Source organism: Apostichopus japonicus, chromosome 19 (genome assembly GCF_037975245.1).
Source record: "Apostichopus japonicus isolate 1M-3 chromosome 19, ASM3797524v1, whole genome shotgun sequence".
In the NCBI taxonomy this organism is placed as follows: Eukaryota; Metazoa; Echinodermata; class Holothuroidea; order Aspidochirotida; family Stichopodidae; genus Apostichopus; species Apostichopus japonicus.
Genome location: NC_092579.1, coordinates 16420015 through 16440856, shown reverse-complemented (window position 1 = coordinate 16440856; position 20842 = coordinate 16420015). Strand labels below are relative to the sequence as shown.

The 20842-nt window shown below is 37.1% G+C and overlaps 2 protein-coding genes across 5 annotated transcripts in view; one reads left to right on the top strand and one right to left on the bottom strand.

Moving 5' to 3' along the window:
• LOC139959974 (uncharacterized) overlaps positions 1 to 20842 on the bottom strand; it is a 132900-nt gene that overhangs the window by 68219 nt on the left and 43839 nt on the right. For all 4 annotated transcript variants that reach the window (XM_071957935.1, XM_071957933.1, XM_071957934.1 and 1 more), the window contains 9 exons: positions 17696 to 17809; positions 16191 to 16304; positions 15172 to 15291; positions 14384 to 14497; positions 12980 to 13093; positions 12379 to 12492; positions 12006 to 12119; positions 9635 to 9904; positions 8773 to 8889 (listed from right to left, as the gene is read on the bottom strand). In XM_071957935.1, the coding sequence (XP_071814036.1) occupies positions 8773 to 8889; positions 9635 to 9904; positions 12006 to 12119; positions 12379 to 12492; positions 12980 to 13093; positions 14384 to 14497; positions 15172 to 15291; positions 16191 to 16304; positions 17696 to 17809 (1191 nt within the window). The remainder of the gene's footprint in view (positions 1 to 8772; positions 8890 to 9634; positions 9905 to 12005; positions 12120 to 12378; positions 12493 to 12979; positions 13094 to 14383; positions 14498 to 15171; positions 15292 to 16190; positions 16305 to 17695; positions 17810 to 20842) is intronic.
• On the top strand, positions 1322 to 8688 carry LOC139959976 (uncharacterized). Its single transcript, XM_071957940.1, has 2 exons — positions 1322 to 1583; positions 4772 to 8688. Exon 2 carries the CDS (start codon positions 4772 to 4774, stop codon positions 7328 to 7330), a length of 2559 nt encoding a protein of 852 aa, XP_071814041.1. The 5' UTR covers positions 1322 to 1583; the 3' UTR covers positions 7331 to 8688.

Below are 20842 nucleotides of genomic sequence, written 5' to 3'. Positions count from 1 at the left end.
TTTTTCCATATTTTTCCCTTTCATTGATGGCCTTTCCCTACAATATATAAATGGAACCCAGCTACAGGTAACAAACAATACTGTATTATAGGGAACACTGTTCAATGTAAACAAGGAACTTAACTCTTAACCCATAACCACACTGTATGAATCCATTATTACAGTCACTGTTCAAGGCTGTCTTTCAAATAAAAGAGACTTTAGGGGAGGTGTTTGCGCTTTGGGGGAAACCCACCAAAGCAAACCATTCTTGAGTTGCATGGTAATCCTTCCTTATGAGTCAAAGAAGAAAAAACTCACTTTGCTTGTAGGAATTAGTGACAGAAGATTGCATATATTTTGGCATATTCAAATTAAAGTAAAAGGAGGAAAATAAAGAGTCTTTTAGGTAAGTTGATTATGGATACATATTAGTGCTAATTCAACCCATCCCTAAGCCCCACCCCAAGCCCCAACCCTGCCCCACCCCCCATCCCCACCGCACTGATGATGTTCTGCTAATTCAAAGCACTATAGAAGAAACTAGTCTACTTGGTTTGAAACCAAGTTTAATCATCATCTGCCTTATCTGAAGATTGCTTTATATATGTAACTGGTTTAAAGTGACCCCCTCTTTTCCTTTTCTACTAGGAAAAGCACAATTATATACTGTAGCCAAAAAATAATCCCTCCCTGTTTTGCAATTCAGAATTTGGGTTTTAATTACTATCGTGCACCGTGTGCAACGAAAAACTGAAAGTGAAACGAACTGAACGAGAAACTGCGACAATAGATGCATAGTGTACCCGCTTACCACCATTCTTTCTCTTGACAGTAATCTTGATCAATTAAACTTAGATTGATCTCTCCAGTGCCCCGATCAAAGATATTAAAATGCATGTGAACATAGCAATAGACTTCACATATGTGACACTATTAAAGGTTGGAATATAACTCGACATCGATATCCTTAAATGAACTCTCTCCCCTCCCACATACAAACATACATAAACACACCCACACAGACATACCATTTTAAACTAAATATTAGATGTTTAATAAACAAATAACAAAACTGAAATGATTAAATCTGTGACAACTTCAACAAATTGACGAGCAAACTTCTTGTTCCTTCTTTTCGAAATCAATGAAAAAGAATAACATTTGACAGATTGCCTGAAAAGTTGAACCAAGGATTTATCTTTGCTCATTGTTTATTGTTTTTTTTCCTTTTGCTCATTCTTCCAGCCATTGTTAACTCTTTCAACTAAACTCAACAGAATAGATCTTTCTATTTCCTCATATTTTCAGCCATTGTTAACCCTGAGAAAATGAACAGACTATAGAACTATGCATCACGTAGTATAAAACCACTAAATCACACCTTCTTTGTTACATGCTGCTTAAACATGTCTGGGAACTTTCACGCCTGGCCAGAATCACAATCTATGATTCATAAGTGTCAAACAAAACAAGGAAATTGAGATTATACCTCGCCTTGCAGATCTATACGTGGGTCTCATTTACTCTGTCCCTATACCTTCCAGACACAGACTGGACTTAATTTTCCAAGCATCTAATCAGCATCGGAACGAAACTTTGCGGTAAGTTTTCAGTCTTATTCACAATTATTGGTGACGTTTCCACAATTATTCATGATAAAGGCACCCACCATTCTGGCGGTACCAGTCTATTTGGCATGCATGGCTCATTATTAAATAAAGACGTTACCTTGTAAAGAATTTTTATCATAGGTTTGTGTTAAGAAAACAAATGCAACATCCCAAATTTGAAAATGGTGCAGTTTTAAACATTATAATATTTTAATATGGTTTATGTGGGCTCTTAAAATTGTATGGTATGGACTTTGTCACTCCTTCTTGTGCTTGCATGTGGGTGTGCTTGAGTGTGAATGTGTAAAATTGTGTAGTTTGACTTCCTCCACCTGATTCTGCCACTTAAAGCAGCATTTTGAATTTTGTCGCCATTTTCCACTTTTTTGACAAGTCCATCAAGTTTTTTACATATATCAATCACAAAACAGCAAACTAAGATATAAGCCAAGTTTTTTCCCTGCCAAAAGCGTTAATTGGCGAGTGATTAAGGACATTTGCAGATAATGAAAAAAGTGTCCACCGACAAATAACACATTTAATAATAATTGCATACAGTTCCCCCAACCCACTAGTTTGAATTCAACCAATCAGAGATGCAGGTTAAATTATGAGCCATTGCTAAAAGTAGATTCAAAACGACGAGTTGGTATTTAAACTTGGTACAACCAGCGAGCTGGACTCTAACAGCTCCCTGGTACAACTGCCAGAGACAATCTACACAATCAAGCATGGTGTTGTATTAAGTATTGGCCAATGACATTCGTAGCTTTTAAATATTCATATTATGGGCAAGGTTTATTTGGATCCCAACGGAAAATATCGTTGAGAAAAACAAAGTTTGAAATGTTTCAAATTTTTTTACTTTTATGCCCACCATATCAAGTAAGATTTGAATAGATAAGCTAGTTATGTATGTCGTTATGGTATTGTGGAATCAGTGAGGTCAAAAAACCATAGAAAAGGAAGCAAAATGCTGCTTTAAATGCTGTAGCATATTCTAAATCCATCTTCGATGTACGAATGTTTTAAATTTGTAAACTTCCAGACAAAATTGCACTTACAGTAATTCTCTGAAAACCTCGCAATTAAAATGAAAGATTCAGTTGCACATGCAGTATGGTTGAATTCTAGCAACAGAACAAAGGATAAGGTAAGAGATCCTTGATTAGCAAAGCTCTAACATCTGTGCAATAACGTCAATTGCTTACAACAATATTTATTTGACCGTATTTACCCCCGAATATTAGTGACTAGCATTATCGACCTCGGGTAAGACGAATTCACAAATTTGTGTTTCTGTGAACAACAAAACTCAACAATTCTGTTATGATCACCATGTATGGTTTGTAAAATTGATTAAAAGTGTTGTTTTCTTTTCATCAAACTCCAAAGTGCAGAACAGAACAGCAAAAAAGAAAAGTTGGTTCAGACAGTTATATATCGATTGGCTCAATCAATTCGGACCGGAAAGTTTGTCCAATATTCCTAAAATTTAGGTTTATATTGACAGTTTATATCAACGTTAAAAGACAGCTATAAAAAATTTACTTCTTTAGGACCACATATTATATATATTGGCAAATTATTTACAGAGGGAAATGGTCTGAAGGAATATTGTTCCTAGAGCTAGTGAAGTTCTTTTGGTTGAAGCGATGCTCAATAGCTAAACTTCCTGACACCCTGTTTTACATGAGATTAAAGGAAACGGTTTGATGAAGTGACTTTACGTATTTTCCAGGGATTACTTAATACAGAACAAGTGCATGTATTCCAAACAATTTCCTTAATTCAATTAAAAAATTTAGCGCAGAAAACTCTAGCAACTAAATATTTTACGACTCCAAAACCATTGAATTCAAGCCTAGTGTTTCAATGGGAGCAATACATACTTGCAGATACTGTAGTTCGTTTGGTTTCGACAGTAAAATGACGCAAAATGTCAACACATTTTGACCTTTCATGCATCAGTGAATTCCTTCCCTTTCCCTCTAGACAAATATTTTTCAGAGGAACATTATCGCTGTTTGTACTTTAAATGCCAATTCCCATTGCACTCACTAGACTGCAGCAGCTCAGGATACATTAACTATTTTAGATATTAAAGTTTTTTAAAAAGTAACTTGTAAAGCAATTTTTTCTTTTTTTTAGTATAAAAGTGCAAAAACGTATAATGTGTAATGATCTCCCAAACTTCCAATCATGTATCCAATAATATTAATACAACGTTTCCCCTGGGGTTGCTCATGTGGGAAGCTGTAACTGGTTAGTGAAACTGAAGGGCTGGAGCATCCCATGGGCAAGGGGTCTGGGGCATGGTCGTCCCGCAATATGACATCCTAATGACAATCACCCTAGCAATAAATTAGATGAAAAAACTATGTTAAATAAGCAGAAGAGCTTTTATTTATTGCTATAATTTAGTGTTCAAAGCCAATTTTTTAATGTAAGATGATGGCATGGGTTAAAAAAGTTGGATTGCAATCATTGCATCTTTGATTCCTTCTCTAGAACAGTGAGGCGGCGATGTAGGTAATATTTCTGCGAGGCAGTCGCAAATAACAGATAGGGGGTTACCTCACAAAATGAATAACAGGAGAATATTTTGCACAGAATATCATATGATGAAAATACTGCATGTTACACAAAATTAGTCTCACTGACTCTAAATTTACCATGGCCGTAGTTAACCAATCCAATCTTAGGTACATATTAAACATAGCTAATGAAATACACTTACTTCTATAGAAGGGATATATTTTATGAAGAATCCTATAAAAACTGTTCAAATCAGGAATAAATCATCATACTGAGATTGAAGTCTTCAGTTTCTTCCAAACTATAATTGCATTTGCATGACTAACAATTGAACGGCACATTGGCATGAACCAGTCCATCGACTCTTTCGATAATTAGTCCCAACAAATAGGAGATAATACAACCGTATTAATCCCCCTACATCAATATTTAATCCCCAGCTTTGCGGTTTATTGGTTTACATCCAAGCTATTTCAGTAACTACCATACTGTATAAACTCATTACTGCACAATTTAAAAGGTTTGTTTATGCAGGTTTTTACTTATTTTTTTGATATTTTTTTTTCATGTATTAATTTGTTTTTTACCCCTTGGCAAAAGTTGCATATTATTTAATTCCTTTCCTTATTTTCGTTTTGCAGATGGAAGTCTCGCGCACTGTCCTTTTCTTTCTCCTATTTTCAACATTACTATATATTGCCAGTCCATGTCCATTAATGTGTACCTGTAGAAACTCAGAGGAAGGTTTTGAGGTCAACTGTGAAAGCGAACAGCTACGAAATGTACCGGAGGGAATTCCGTCAAATACGACCTCTTTAATTCTATCTGGGAACGACTTTGGATTTGACACAGTTTTAAGTGCAGATCAACTCCTGCCGCTGATAAATCTATTGGATCTAGAAACTATCCAACTCGATAACAACAGTATCTCGTCTATCGCCAACGGCACATTCCAAAATTTGACAAACTTGAGGAAATTGGGCTTGGGCTCAAATAAACTGACGTCCATTCCGATAGACGTTCTTAGTCAATTACAAGACCTTACAGGTTTAAACTTGAGTAGTAACCAACTTGAAGAAATTCCAAGCCAGATTTTCGCCAAGAACCCAAACCTTCTGAACTTGGATTTAAGCGCAAACAATATCACATCCATTGCAGCTGATGCATTCAAAGGACTTACAAGCCTAAAATCTTTACAACTCGGTGGAAACTTACTATCTTCTGTTCCAGACGGAGTTTTTGATGTTTTGAATGAGAATGTAAGTACCATTTGTTTGATTGATAATCCTTGGATCTGTAACTGCGGTGCCGTGTACCTTAAAGTCAGTGTAGAGAGGCTGAGGTCCAGTTGCGATGATGCAACTTGTACCTTCCAGACAGTATTAACAGTGATTGACGAATGGAGCATTCCTGTGGAGTGTTTTCAGACTACACAGGTGGCAACAACAACAACACCAGACAGGGATGTGAGTGAGATATCTGATGGACAACCAAGTGAAGCCACAACGAAGATGACAAGTGGTAATGGAATATCAACAACGACTTCACCACAGAGCGATGTGAGTGAGATATCTGATGGACAACCAAGTGAAGCCACAACGAAGATGACAAGTGATAGTGGAATATCAACAATGACTTCACCACAAAGTGATGTGAGTGAGATATCCGATGGACAACCAAGTGAAGCCACAACAAAGATGACAAGTGATAGTGGAATATCAACAACAACTTCACCACAAAGTGATGTGAGTGAGATATCCGATGGACAACCAAGTGAAGCCACAACGAAGATGACAAGTGATAGTGGAATATCAACAACGGCTTCACCACAAAGCGATGTGAGTGAGATATCCGATGGACAACCAAATGAAACTACAACGAAGATGACAAGTGATAGTGGAATATCAACAACAACTTCACCACAAAGTGATGTGAGTGAGATACCCAATGGACAACCAAGTGAAGCCACAACAAAGTTGACAAGTGATAGTGGAATATCAACAACGACTTCACCACAGAGCGACGTGAGTGAGATATCCGATGGACAACCAAGTGAAGCCACAACAAAGATGACAAGTGGTAGTGGAATATCAACAACGACTTCACCACAGAGCAACGTGAGTGAGATATCTGACGGACAGCTAAATAAAACCACAACGAAGATGACAAGTGATAGTGGAATATCAACAAGGACTTCACCACAAAGCGACACTAGTGAGATATCGGACGGACAGCTAAATAAAACCACAACGAAGATGACAAGTGATAGTGGAATATCAACAAGGACTTCACCACAAAGCGACACTAGTGAGATATCGGACGGACAGCCAAATAAAGCCACATTAGTTGTGACGAGTAGCGACATTGATATATCAACAATGACTTCATCACAGAGCGACTCTAATGAGATTTCCGAAGGACAGCCCAATGAAGCCACAACGAAGATGACAAGTGTTATTGGTACATCGAGAAGGACTGCGGTAATAGGGGGCGTCATTGCAGCTGTGATCGCATTATTTGTGATAGTACTGTTCATCATCTGCTGTATAATACTTTGCAGAAAGGACCTAGGTCACCAAGGAGAAGATAACAAGGATCAAAATGCTAAATATTGGAAAGTCAGGGTAACATCGCGATTAAGCACTCTCTTTCTTGGATCTGACCCGGAGTCCGATGAGGATGATGATGAGGAGGAGGGAGGAGGAAGAAACAGCACGTTAAGTATATATCAAATAATTAGAGGTGTGGTGGTACGGCCATTTTCAACTAATCTCTCGACAGAAGACGAATCGAGAACACTCACGATGAAGACTTATACCGGGAAGAACAAGAGGAAAATCTCGAAGGAAGCTCAACAAATGGGAGTGACTAACGAGGCATCGAACGAGAACAATGATGAGAACACTGGAGCTGGAGCAGAACAAGGTTCGGACAAGGACGAAGATGGAACTGAAAGCGACAACAGTACCAGGATCGATGTCCACCAGAATGAAACGGATAGTTCCAAGAAAGGTGACACTTTCACCCCAGTTCCTGCAGTACGTACTACGATACATGCAGAAACCCCTAATAGAGAGTCTAACGATAAGACCTCCGTGTCAGACACAGATGAATCTGTTGATATTGAGTCCCACCACACTGCCGATGAGCAGCTGAATGGATCATCGGTTAATCCTGGCATACTCGAAACAGATCTGTAAAATCTCTCTTTGAATGACAACATCCGAGCAGTTCAGAATCAGACGAGGGATGATAGCTCAGATGGGGAAGTAGGATTGTGCAACGAAACTGACACTGATGGTAACCACAAAGAACTGAACAACCATGACAAACCCACAACTGGGAGGATCCATACAGAGGATGTGGATAATGTGGAGGATTTACATCAACATCAAACTAGTTGATAGACACAAGTCTGCAGCCTGGCAGGATTTCATGAATCTCAGCCAGCAAAATAGGATTTAAACTTGTCAGGTATCAATAAGGTATATTAATTAATATATTTATTAATAAAAAATACCTTATAAGGTATATTAACAGAACATGAGAACCATACATGCACTGGAACTTATGTATAAGTTTTCATCATGCACTGTTGCTATCAAATATGTAAAAACATGTAAAATGTAAAAAATGTAAAATGTAAAAATGTAAAAACAAAAATGTAAAACACAAAAAAACAAAAACAAAAATGTAAAAACAAAAATTTAAAAACAACCGACAGGCCAACTTTCGACAGGTTTCCTATTCGAAAAGCTTAAAACTCAAATACATTCACTATCATCTTGTCTGTATATACACAGCTACCACAATGCATTTCTGCATAGCAACACACTTTCATAACAACATCTGACAGCTTTCACTTAAGATGAAAGCATTGGAAAAGGTGACAACCCACAGTTTTTGGATTTTAAGTAGGTTTACCACAAGATTGGGATTTTGAATAATGGAAGTGCTACCAAAGATGGAAGACGGGATACATTCAGTTTGTTACAGCAATTATCGTTTATCGTCTATACGGGCCCATTTATATTAGTGCTATTAATCAACCTATTATCTGCTCTATACATGTGATTGCCCTTCAAGACAGCAGAACCAATTGGCAAGCTAAAATTCAAGAACTTGAAGTAATGATCACCATTACACAAAGTAACTCTTGTTAACACATTTAATGACTGCACCAAATATGGCCTGAAGCCAAGTAGGGCTAGTTTGTTTGACATAGATTTCCAGTGAAACACTATTTCTAAATCTATAGAAAATTATGCACCGATATTTGTTTTGGTAAGAAGTATTTCACACCTTGCACCTTTGAATCCCGATTCCCCATTTTCTCTCCCTTAAATGTTGTCTACTTGGACACTCCTCAAATGCCTGGGTTAACATTTGGAATGTCAGAAGTGTACCAGCAACGTGCTTTTGATAGTTTAATTACTCATGGCAAATCTTGACAGGCAAAAACCTGTCGACATGTAATGTAACACTTATGCCAAAAATTTTGTACCACAAATTTTGTACTCGAAATCTTTACTCATTCACAGGGATCAAGATATTACATTACAAGACTCTCAACCCCCCCACCCCCATCCCTCTGCCCACCCCTGCACCAACAAAAGAAGAAAATGTTTCACTCTATACGCACCTATCTCACAATTTGCACCGTCAAAATCAGTCGGACAAACACACTGATAACCTGTTATAGATGCAGCAGAATTAACACAGATTCCACCATTTTGACAGGGCAGTGTATCGCACGGCGCTGCAAAAGAAAACGAGAATCATGACATAGAAGTTACGACATCGTTTTCAAAGTACTTGGTTGCTATGGCGACCGATTTTTAACCCCTGATTCTGCATTTCCAATATATCAAATGTTATAGTTACAAAAAACAAAACAAATGACAAAACAACTGAGATACTGAATACCACAGAAACGGGGTACAGAAATATACAAGTTCCTAGTTTTATTTATGTTAGTCATACTACACGATGATCCTTCCCCTGTGGACAAAATGATACAGTGACCTTACGTTGAACCATTTCACCTATATTAATACAGCAGTTCGTTAAATATGCAGCATTATTTACATCGTTATCCCGTGCATTTGGAAAGACGCATTGTTGTTAGCTTGTTGCATTCATGATTACAATGGATGTGGGAAATATTAAGAAGCTTGTTACTTAGAAGATAAAGTAACATGAACACAAATAGTCTAAGAAAAGGAGAGAGATGTTTGTTTTGAAACAGCTATATCGATTAATTGGAGCAAAATTATTATTTTGGTATTAGCTTTGCTCCTATCAACTTTACAACTTTATACAACTAAACAATTTAAACTTCAAGTTGATTAACCAATCCAAAAAGCCCTCTTTACAAAGTTCTCTTCATGTTAATACTTAGGCTCAACGAAAAAAAAAGGTACTATTCAGTGTACTGTATTAAATAATAATGCTGTTCAGTGAAAAAACGAAAATGGAATGTGGTGAGAAACAAAATGACTTACCAGTTGTTTGTATTACTGAGGTACTGATTGGGAAGGTACCATCTGGAGTGTCGATCTCCAGCGTGACTGTATAATCCTGGTTAGGATTCAGATTGCCTTGGGTGAACATTACAATGCCGTTTACGGCATCCGTCTGTTCAAACACTTGTGTGTTTATCGGGTTACCGTTGACGTCCACGATCGTCAGAATATAGAGATCCTGGGAGGTGGGAACAAAACTAACATCCACCGAGTTGGTAGTCGTTGTAACTTCTAGGTTGGCATTGGTGGCTGTTCATGGAAAAAGATTAATGATTTTTTTACGCTGACATTAGACATGCTACGTTTCGGAGAACAGTCGTCCAAAATACTGATAAAGAAAGATGCTGAAAGGGGCTGCAGCATCATGCAGCCAGGCTGCATAGGAATATATAATATGGCAAGATTAATCTCTACTGTTTGATATTTTTTAAGAAAAAAGTCGCCCAGGAAAGAACCTGGGCACGAAAACCAAACTACCGAACGACTGATCCGCTCTCAACCACAGTTCCCTTGCATCGGGACTGTGAGATTATCGTCGGGTGTGCATCACCATTCCCCTCGAAAGAGAATAGATACTACACATGATCTTAGTTCAAAAGGCCGATATTAATTCAACTTTGCTGCTGCTGCTGAAGTTTGCAGCTTTTTTGCAGCTTTTGACATGGTACCTAAAGGACTAGCAACAAAACATTCATGGAAATTGTTCAAAAATAAGAAAAATTGGACGACAAAAAAAGTAGTAGTCATGAAATTTTTTCGGCAGCTGGAAACAAATATAAATTTATACAAAGTTACTGTGTGCCAAACTAAGAATGAATTGAAATTAATGCATTTATTCAAATGCTAGAGTTCTATATTTCATATGTAAGTTACTTTTACTACCCAATAGACTATGTTGGCCATGTACATATCATCATAGCCGCACTGCTAGTTTCATGTTGGTTTTGATCTTTAAATTTACTGTAATTTTATACCTAATATCCATAATGATGTCAAATTTTTATTGTGAAAGTATCTTTAAAACTTAACTGCATTCTTTGGTATTAAAATGCCTGCCTATAATTCTGTATTTAATTAATGTTTCATCTATCCCTTAACTATATTAAACTTAATAAAGGTTTTTTTTTATGGGGGGGGGGTAATGTATTTAATGTGTCTTATGTAGGTAATTGCTACATATATGTCTTTATTCCATTGTTTCACAAAGTGTGTATTAGATCTATATATACTATGTACAATACACATATTACAATTTAAGAAATTTCCTGTTTTTTTTCTAAGTTTGTATTCATGTTTTTTTGTTATTCTGTATTTAAATGTGATCTATTTTATCACTAAATAGGTGATTCTTTTCTATTATTTCACATAGTAGGTATTTCTAGATTCACTGTGGAAGTGTCGTTACGTTTATCCCATTATTTGTTTTGTTTTAATATATACATTTGTACCTACTTTACCAGTATAGTTCTACATCTTAAATTGTACATATCTCTAGATACTGTTATCCGTTCTTTGCATAAAAGCCAATAACAATAGAAAAAATATTCTTAGATCCAATGTAAAATTTGTAATGTATCTGAATTGTATTTTATATGTAAACTTTTTAAAATGTCAACTTAAATAAATTAATAGGTAATCCTTGCTGCCCACAAATATGTTGGGAAATGCCACAAATGAATTAGTGGCAAATATCAATGCTGGTGATCTATGCATCTTTCATATGAGGGCAATCCAAATCTCCTTAACCTGGTGTAATACCTCTTACTGGAGACCCTGGTGTAACTCATGTAGGAGGCCCTGGTGTATACCAACTGTTGGAGACCCTGGTGAAACCCATTAAGGAGACCCTTGTGTAAACTTCATGCGGGAGACCCCTATGCAGTGATGTGCTCACACTGGGCTGCACAGGGCGGCTGCGCCCAGCAGTTCTGAATGCCACCCAGCACAAACAGTATTTTAAACATTTCCGCCCGGCACTTTTTTGATGATAATTTACAAATTTTATCATAACCAAAATCTGGGAGAATACATGGCACAGAATGGGAAAAATAGCACCACCTAAGCATACTTCATGTTCAAAATTTGTCAAGTGGGGAGGGGGTACCCCACCCATGAGATCCCTCTCCCAGGGTGTGGATCACACTACCGCACAATCTGCCTGGCACTCAAATATTCCTGAGCACATCCCTGCCTATGTGTACTGCATGTTGGTGACCCTGGTGTAACTCATGTAGGAGACCCTGGTGAACACCTTGTGTGGGAGACCCTGGCGTACACCTCACAAGCAAGACCCTGGTCTATACCTTACGTGCAAAAGGGCCTGGTGTATTCTTCATGTCATGATACTTACGGACTGAACATGTAGGCCCTGTAAAGGATCCTATGCAAAAGCAGGTGAAACTTGTCGTAGTATCAATACATCTGCCTCCGTTCCTACAAGGGCCAGTGTTGCACCCCAAGTCATCTGCAAAATAAAAAAGGAAGAAAATGCACAGGTTGTCATGGAAACTTAAAGGGGAATAATGATGATTACTTAGCAGGGCTAAGTCTACTTTGGTGAAAAAATCTACTTTGGTGAAATATGTCATAATTCCAACTATTGTATCCAGAAGAGGGTAAATAGGGTAAAAATTGCAAAAGTGCAAAACAAAAGTTAGGAGATAACTTGAACATAAAGCTTTGGAAATGAAAGAAAACTGAATAAAATAAGCAAAATGACTTACTAGTTGCACAGGTTCCTCCAGAGAAACCTTGTTGACAGATACAGCTGAAGGTGTTTATTTCATCTACACAAGTTCCTCCATTTTGACAAGGATTTGGCAAACAGTCATTTATATCTGTCACAACCAATCAAAAGAAAACAGGAAAAGGTAAGTCAAAATGAGGTCAAATTTGTGGTAATATATCACACTGAATAGTGCAGGTTCTGGACTGCTATGGACTTTACAATTGGTTTCGTAATATTTCCGTGACTTTGCCAGATCCTGTGCCTCATATTTTCTCCACCCGCCTGTGAAAAAGTTGAGCACCCCTCATACAAAATTAGAAAGGGGAACACGAGTCACCGTTTAAAATAACGATAAAAAGAATATGGACTACAGTTTCAGCTTCAGCTCTGGACTTTTTTTTTTTTTTTTTTTTTGGCGAATCGAAACACAACAAATCAAGTTCTAACTAAGATACTTCTTAATTTCTGTAATAATAACTAATAATTTGTATCAGCATACTTTGATAAACTGAGAAAATTTGTGGTGCATAGTTTTCTTGATGTTTTACAGATAACTTGACAAATGTAGTAAAAAGCATACAAAAATGTTATCTTACTTGTCTCGCAAGAGTCTCCTATGAAACCAGCAACACAAACGCAGGCGCGGTCGTTGGTCAGACCGATGCAGAACCCGTTATTGGCACATGGCCGCAGAGAGCAAACGTCCACAGCTTATTATACAAAAGGACAAAAAAAGATGTTTTGTTTACACGTACCTGAATTAGGCATTATACAGAATGCAGAAATACCTTAAGAGTGTTCTGAATAGGCTAAGAGGAGACATAAAATCTAACCATCATATTCAGCTTTTCATGATAGTGTTCTTTGTGGCGCACAACTCCCCCGAACCGCTAAGTAAAATCTACTTCCGATCGGGAGGTAACTCCCTAGTTTCGATGTCGTGTCCGGGAGATGTCATTTTGTAAATCTTTGAGGTCATACTGCCGCTGGGATCTGAAAACATTCCACTTTCTCTTTGTTTTTGCTGTCCATCATTTTTTAAGGTTTGAATGTTAACAGTGTTGACACTGCAACATAGTACACTAGAAAGAAACCACAGCCACACACAGCAGAAATGTATTTCAGCATTACTCTTTGGTTTCCTTTTTTTTTCAACTTAAGGTTTGCATGATATTGCAAGATATAGAGGGTGTATTGATGTTATCGTTGTGTGGACAAAGACAGTGCCACACGATAAAGATACAATGGAACCTAGCACCTAGGGAGGTTGTAGGTTGATGGTCATGGCGTATCTTTAATGTAAGGGCCTAGCATCTTTGGAAGTTTTGGTTTAGTGTCCTGGTCCATTGTACATGTAAGGTTAAGATAGGGTGGGAGGTGGGGAGGTGGGGTCATTGAGAAATAATCCACTCATTTCTTCTCTGAAATGGTCTTCCATAATGTAAAAATATTTGCAGATAAAAAAATTGGTTGGCCTTTCTAAAACAAAATTCAAATTCAGCTGCAGGTTCAAATATCATTTGCTGTTCATCTGGAATTTTACTTCTTGTTTATCAGGAAATGATCACCAATATAAAACAGATGAACAAGCTGAACTAATTAGTGGTAGGTCTTAATGACTAACAACAAAACAAAAAGAGTGACCAGAGATCAGAGCTTAAAGTAAACATTTAAAACATAGATACATTCACACTGCAATAACCCTCCAGCTATGCCCTCCCCTAACCCTCAAGCTTTGCCCTCCCCTAACCCTCAAGCTATGCCCTCCCCTAACCCTCAAGCTATGCCCTCCCCTAACCCTCAAGCTTTGCCCTCCCCTAACCCTCAAGCTATGCCCTCCCTTAACCATCAAGCTATGCCCTCCCCTAACCCTCAAGCTATGCCCTCCCCTAACCCTCAAGCTAAGCCCTCCCTAACCCTCAAGCTAAGCCCTCCCCTGACAATAAAGAAGAGAAACCACAAGATTACATAATGCCACATGCATTACGTCATGTACATACTCTCTTCACACATGACACCAAGGAATCCTGCCGCACAGGTGCACTCAAATCGTCCGACGAGGTTGTTGCAGACGCCCATGTTACGACAAGGATTGCTCGCACATTCATCAATTTCTGTCAAAAAAAAAAGAAGAGAAATGCTTATCCACTAGAGAGCCTGTGTGGGAGAATGTGTAAAAGTAAGTCAGGCCAACTTACTTTTACACAAATAAAAAAAAGGGGAAAACCGCACTTGGGTAGTCAATTTGTAAAGTTCTACATGTATGTGTTGTCACGTAGAGGCAGACGTATTTAGTGCAGGTGGAGGAATACACGATTTGAGATGAACCTTGGAGTCATACCAGACTGCTTTAGTTCGATAATTATGGACTCGCTATTTCTAAAAATCACTATTTCTTGAAGAAAAAGATATTCAACATTCAAGGACTAGTATATATCATCAGGCCCTTTGGGAAACATTTTGTAATTGGCAGCTATTTTAGCATTTGTTCTCAATATTTTTGCCAAACCCATTATCAGTCAGTCTGATAGTAACAGATGGATCCCAAGAAGTGTCTGTCTACTTCTTGGTTTTATTCTACAATCAGTTTCAGACATTCCCTAATTCAAGATTAACTTTGAATTATACCTTTCTGCTGGTGAAAAATTTTCTGCACTCAACCATGTCAATGTCTATACTACTACATGTAAGAAAAGGTGATCACTAAGTTAACCACAGTTGGATGTCAGCGTTTTTCATTTTTTAAATTTAATTTATTGAAAACCACATTTAACAGTACTTCACTTACCAACATCACAGTTTTGGCCAAAGAATCCTGCACCCACTACACAGGTACAAGTATAAGATGTTCCAAGACTTTGGCAAACGCCACCATTCCGACAGGGATTGGTAAAGCAACCCATGACAACTGGTGAAACAGAAACAGAAATGGAATCTCTTAATCTGAAAATTTATGCATATTTCATTATGTTGATAAATATAAAGGGTTTTGATCCCTATTCATGAAAAATAAATTATGTAAAAAAACCACTTTCACATCAAATACCTAATACCGTGTCAGTCAGAGGACGGCTTCCACCACTACATCTAAAAGATAAATCTGTCCCTCCCCCTGCCCTCAACACACCCCGATGCCATCCTTTGCAGAACAAAAAGATAAGACGTTTGAAAGGAAACTAATTGGTGCCCCTGTATTAAAACAAAGGCAAAAATTTAGACCGTTTCCAGGGTGAATTTTGCGACGGTGATCCGATCGTCTGACGCAAACATATGTCTGTTCCGACTGACAAAGAAAATTAGGTTTGGTGGTCACCCAGCTGACAACTAGTTGTTGACACCAATGTTCAGATTTTTGAATTTATATAAACCCAAATAAGGTTTAAATGATAGGTGCCACCCTCTGTCACTTTGGAGAAGCACTGAAATAAAGACAAAATTAGTCGAAGGCCGATAATCATCCTTTGTAAGAGTTTGACCAGTTTTTGGAAATTGGTGTTCTTTTTTTAATCAACCTATACATTGTTACTTTTCTTCACTTTTTCGAACACACCACATTTGCTGTTAGGACATAACCAAAGGACCTGGTTGTCTGTGGGGCACCCAGAAAAAATCCTTCACAATTTTTTTGTGATTCCTAGCTTTGCACCTATTGCAATTAGATAGCTTGATATGTATCTATCTCTCTCTCTCTGCCCATTAGTTCTCTCTGTGACAGGAATGCAAAATTTCAGCAAAAACCAATCACCATTGTTGATTGTACAAATTAGCCAACTCTACAAGTAACTATCTATAAATAACAGACACTACCTTCATCACAAAGAGTCCCTTGGAAACCATTTGCACAGTTACATTCAAATCCACCAATCAAGTCAACACACTGTCCTCCATTTTGGCAAGGGTTGGGGACACAGTTGTTTTCATCTGAAAATAAAAAAAACAATTTCATTACTATTTTCATGACTTTATTAATGATTTTATTGCTATTAACAATTTTATAAAAGAAGCAAGAAGAGTAGTCTTCATCAGTCCTGGGCACAATATACAAACACTAAACTTTAATACTACACAGTGTAATACTAACATCTAGGTTAAACTAGTTTTCTTTCATTATCAAGGAACATCTGATAGAGGAAGAGCTGAAAACACATGGTGACAGAAGTGGGATTTCAACTTTTGTCACAAAATTGCTCTCATATGGGACTAAAACAAAATCTATTAAACTATTCCAAAACTTGGGACTATGTTGTAACTGACATTGGATTGGAAATGTAAAGATTGCTACAAGAATCTTGAAACTCTTGGGTTTGTTTTTTTGCTTCAATTTGTATGGCTTACTATAGAAAAGAGGGGCAAAAGAACACAAGTTGAAAGTGAGAATAAGAAGACCTACAAGTGGTCATAAGTATCAAGATATCCAGAAGAGTCCCCCAAACGTGGATCACATGACATTTTTAAGGTGAATGTGACGGACGTAGAAAGTAGAAATGCAGGCCTACATAACCCAACTTCTTTCTACCTCAGGTCTGTGTACATAATCGCAGATTTCAAGCAGATATCACACAATCTACTGTACCACTCACGCAATCAGATTATGACGGGGACCTTCAGCCATGCCCCATCGCTGTCATATCTTTCCTATCTAGTTCTGCGGCGGTCTCTGAAATCACCGAGTGTTCCACTGAGGAATCTCAGACGGACATTTTCCACAATTCCACACACAGTGTAAACATACTCCAAACTAACTAACTCATAACTACCACATCTTAAAGACAAAGTGTTGCCAACACCATTCGTTTGGCGACTTTACACAGTACATCTGGTCGTCGACCAATCAGAAAGCTTCTTTGAGGTATGTTCAATCACGACTGCTTAAACTGAGTTTAAGGTTTTGCCCGTCTGGACTCCTTCTTGTAATTATTGAAGATGGGATCTTGCAAAACATATTTTCACTAGCACATTGACTGAGATATATAGAAAACACTTGGAGATCAGGTAAACCATATTGATAGTATAGAAAATGGCGACGGTCTCCAACGGTCTAATATCTCCACCAAAGAGAAAATTCACTGGCAGACCTCTTATTCTGAACATTTTGTCACTAGTACGGTTCTTCACATTCTATTAATCACACACAAAACTAAGAGGGGAAAAAAAAGCTTCAATTTTTTCTTATCATTATTTGAACAGAATTTTGAGTTTTAATAAACAGGTTAAATAACTTCACTTTCTATCAATTATTGTACAAACAACTGTCACAGTATTTTATCACCGATGCAAATATTTTGCAAAAGTACTGTAAAAAAATGATTTACCACTCTCGCAGTTTGTGCCAAAGAAGCCATTTGGACACAGACAGAAATATAGATTGGTTCCGTCGAAGCATTGACCTCCGTTCTGACATGGTCCTGAGCCACATTCATCAATATCTGATGGTGGTAAGATATATAACATTGCATTTAATAGTGTCCTGAGCCACATTCATCAAAATCTAATGGTGGTAAGATATATAACATTGCATTTAATAGTGTCCTGAGTCACATTCATCAAAATCTAATGGTGGTAAGATACATAACATTGCATTTAATAGTGTCCTGAGCCACATTCATCAAAATCTAATGGTGGTAAGATATATAACATTGCATTCAATAGTGTCCTGAGCCACATTCATCAAAATCTAATGGTGGTAAGATATATAACATTGCATTTAATAGTGTCCTGAGCCACATTCATCAAAATATAATGGTGGTAAGATATATAACATTGCATTTAATAGTGTCCTGAGTCACATTCATCAAAATCTAATGGTGGTAAGATACATAACATTGCATTTAATAGTGTCCTGAGCCACATTCATCAAAATCTAATGGTGGTAAGATATATAACATTGCATTCAATAGTGTCCTGAGCCACATTCATCAAAATCTAATGGTGGTAAGATATATAACATTGCATTTAATAGTGTCCTGAGCCACATTCATCAAAATATAATGGTGGTAAGATATATAACATTGCATTTAATAGTGTCCTGAGTCACATTCATCAAAATCTAATGGTGGTAAGATATATGACATTGCATTTAATAGTGTCCTGAGTCACATTCATCAAAATCTAATGGTGGTAAGATATATAACATTGCATTTAATAGTGTCCTGAGTCACATTCATCAAAATCTAATGGTGGTAAGATATATAACATTGCATTTAATAGTCAGATGATATTGGTTTCAGGAAATAAATATGGAAGCAAAAAAGACCACAAGATAAATTTGTCTCTCTATTTCTCTTACCCAAACTTTGGTTCCTTTCGACATGACACATGTTTTTCTTTCTATTTTATTTTGATGAACTGTTAAAACAGCTCACAAGAAAATATTCTGGCAGCTGATTCAATAAAAAAAAAATTTAAAAAAAGATTCCAGTTCTACGTATAACCAGCTTGTTTCTACCTGAACTCACTGTCCTTTCTCCTTTTACTTTTAGCTCTGATTACAACCAGTCAGTTTTTTTTATAGCTAAAACTAATACCAGTTGAGTATGTGTTTTAGCTGACACTCTGCCCAGAAAAAAAGATTCTTTAGTTTTAACACTGGCCAGACCAGTCTGTTTTTATCTGAAATTGCGACTAGTCTAGTCTTAGTTTTTTTTATCTTGGATCAGTCTGTTTGTTTAACTGTGTTTAACATAGCAGTTCATTTCTATTGTCAACCATATCCTTGTTCCTCTCATCATGAAATGCATTGCAATGCGGCTGAATAACGTACTTATGACATACTTACATTATGGCTGACATTATAAAACAACATACTTATAACATACTTACATTATGTCTGAATAACATTCTTACATTATGGCTGAATAACATACTTTAACCATACTTACATTACGACTGAATAACATACTAAAAAAAATACATTACAGCTGAACAACATACTTACATTACGGCTAAATAACATACTTCAAACATACTTACATTACGGCTCAATAACAAACTTACATTACAGCTGAACAACATAATTCAAACATACTTACATTACAGCTGAACAACATACTCACATTATGGCTAAATAACATACTTCAAACATACTTACATTACGGCTGAATAACATATTTCAAAGATACTTACATTACGGCTCAATAACATACTTACATTACAGCTGAACAACATACTTCAAACATACTTACATTACGGCTGAACAGCATACTTCAAACATAATTACATTACGGCTGAATAACATACTTCAAACATACTTACATTAGGGCTGAATAACATACTTCAAACATACTTACATTACGACTGAAAAACATACTTCCAACATACTTACATTATGGCTGAATAACATACTTCAAACATACTTACTTTACAGCTGAATAACATAATTCAAGCATTCTTACATTACGGCTGAATAACATACTTCAAACATACTTACATTACGACTGAATAACATACTTCAAACATACTTACATTCAGTGTTCGACTTATGGCCAAAAAATTGCATAGCAACAAATTTCGACAATTGCTATACAATATTTTTGTTGCATAGCAGTTCCCCAATATTGAATAGCAGTTTTGAAATTACCACAAAACGGACCAAATGTTGGCGATCAATGTATTAACTACAAAATGTTTGTTTATTATTATTATTTATACTAGTGTTGCTATTTGCAATATCGGCAGCATATCGGTATCGGTAAAATTTTGCCTAATTGCCGATAACAGCAAACCGATATTGAACTTTTCTTTTTAACAGCAGAGCTACCTGTACTTATTTATACTTGCAATGATTTGTTAATCTGCCCAAGACGATCCATTTCTTTAGCGTCAGTTAAACTCAGATTCATTTTCGATTAATATCCATGGAAACCTGACTCTCCGTAACATCTAAAAACACGTCTACGGCGCGCGAATATAACCAATGACCTTCGTGAACCTTGGCCTACACACAGCATTAGTGCAGCATATATACACTGTACTAACCATTCATTTCCTCAAAGGCCTCCGTGAAAACCTTGAACATGATGCATACAGTAACTGCACAGTTCAGCAGTGTTGGAAAACCTTGTTCAATTTTCCGCGAACACACTGCCGATTTCCCGCCGGTGTTCGCCTGCCTAGCACGCGTAACGTGCGAGCATAAAGGCGTGGTGTCCAGGGGCCCGTCTTAGGGCTATGGTGGGGTCATGGGGTAGAACCCCTCGTGGGGATCCTGGGGGCGAAAGCCCCCGAAAATTGTTGTCATTTTTTGCGATGTCTGGCGATGAAAAAATTCGCAGTTGAGGATGCAAAATACTGACAACTTTTTTTATTTAAATTGTCACGAAACTGATGAAAATTTTAAAATGACAAGTTAAAGTAGCTATATTATGTTATAAAATGAAAAGAGATTTAATCTGTCTTTCAATCTTTAAAAAGTGCAACTTACAAAACTTCCGATATTATGAAACAAACAACGTTCAGCAAAG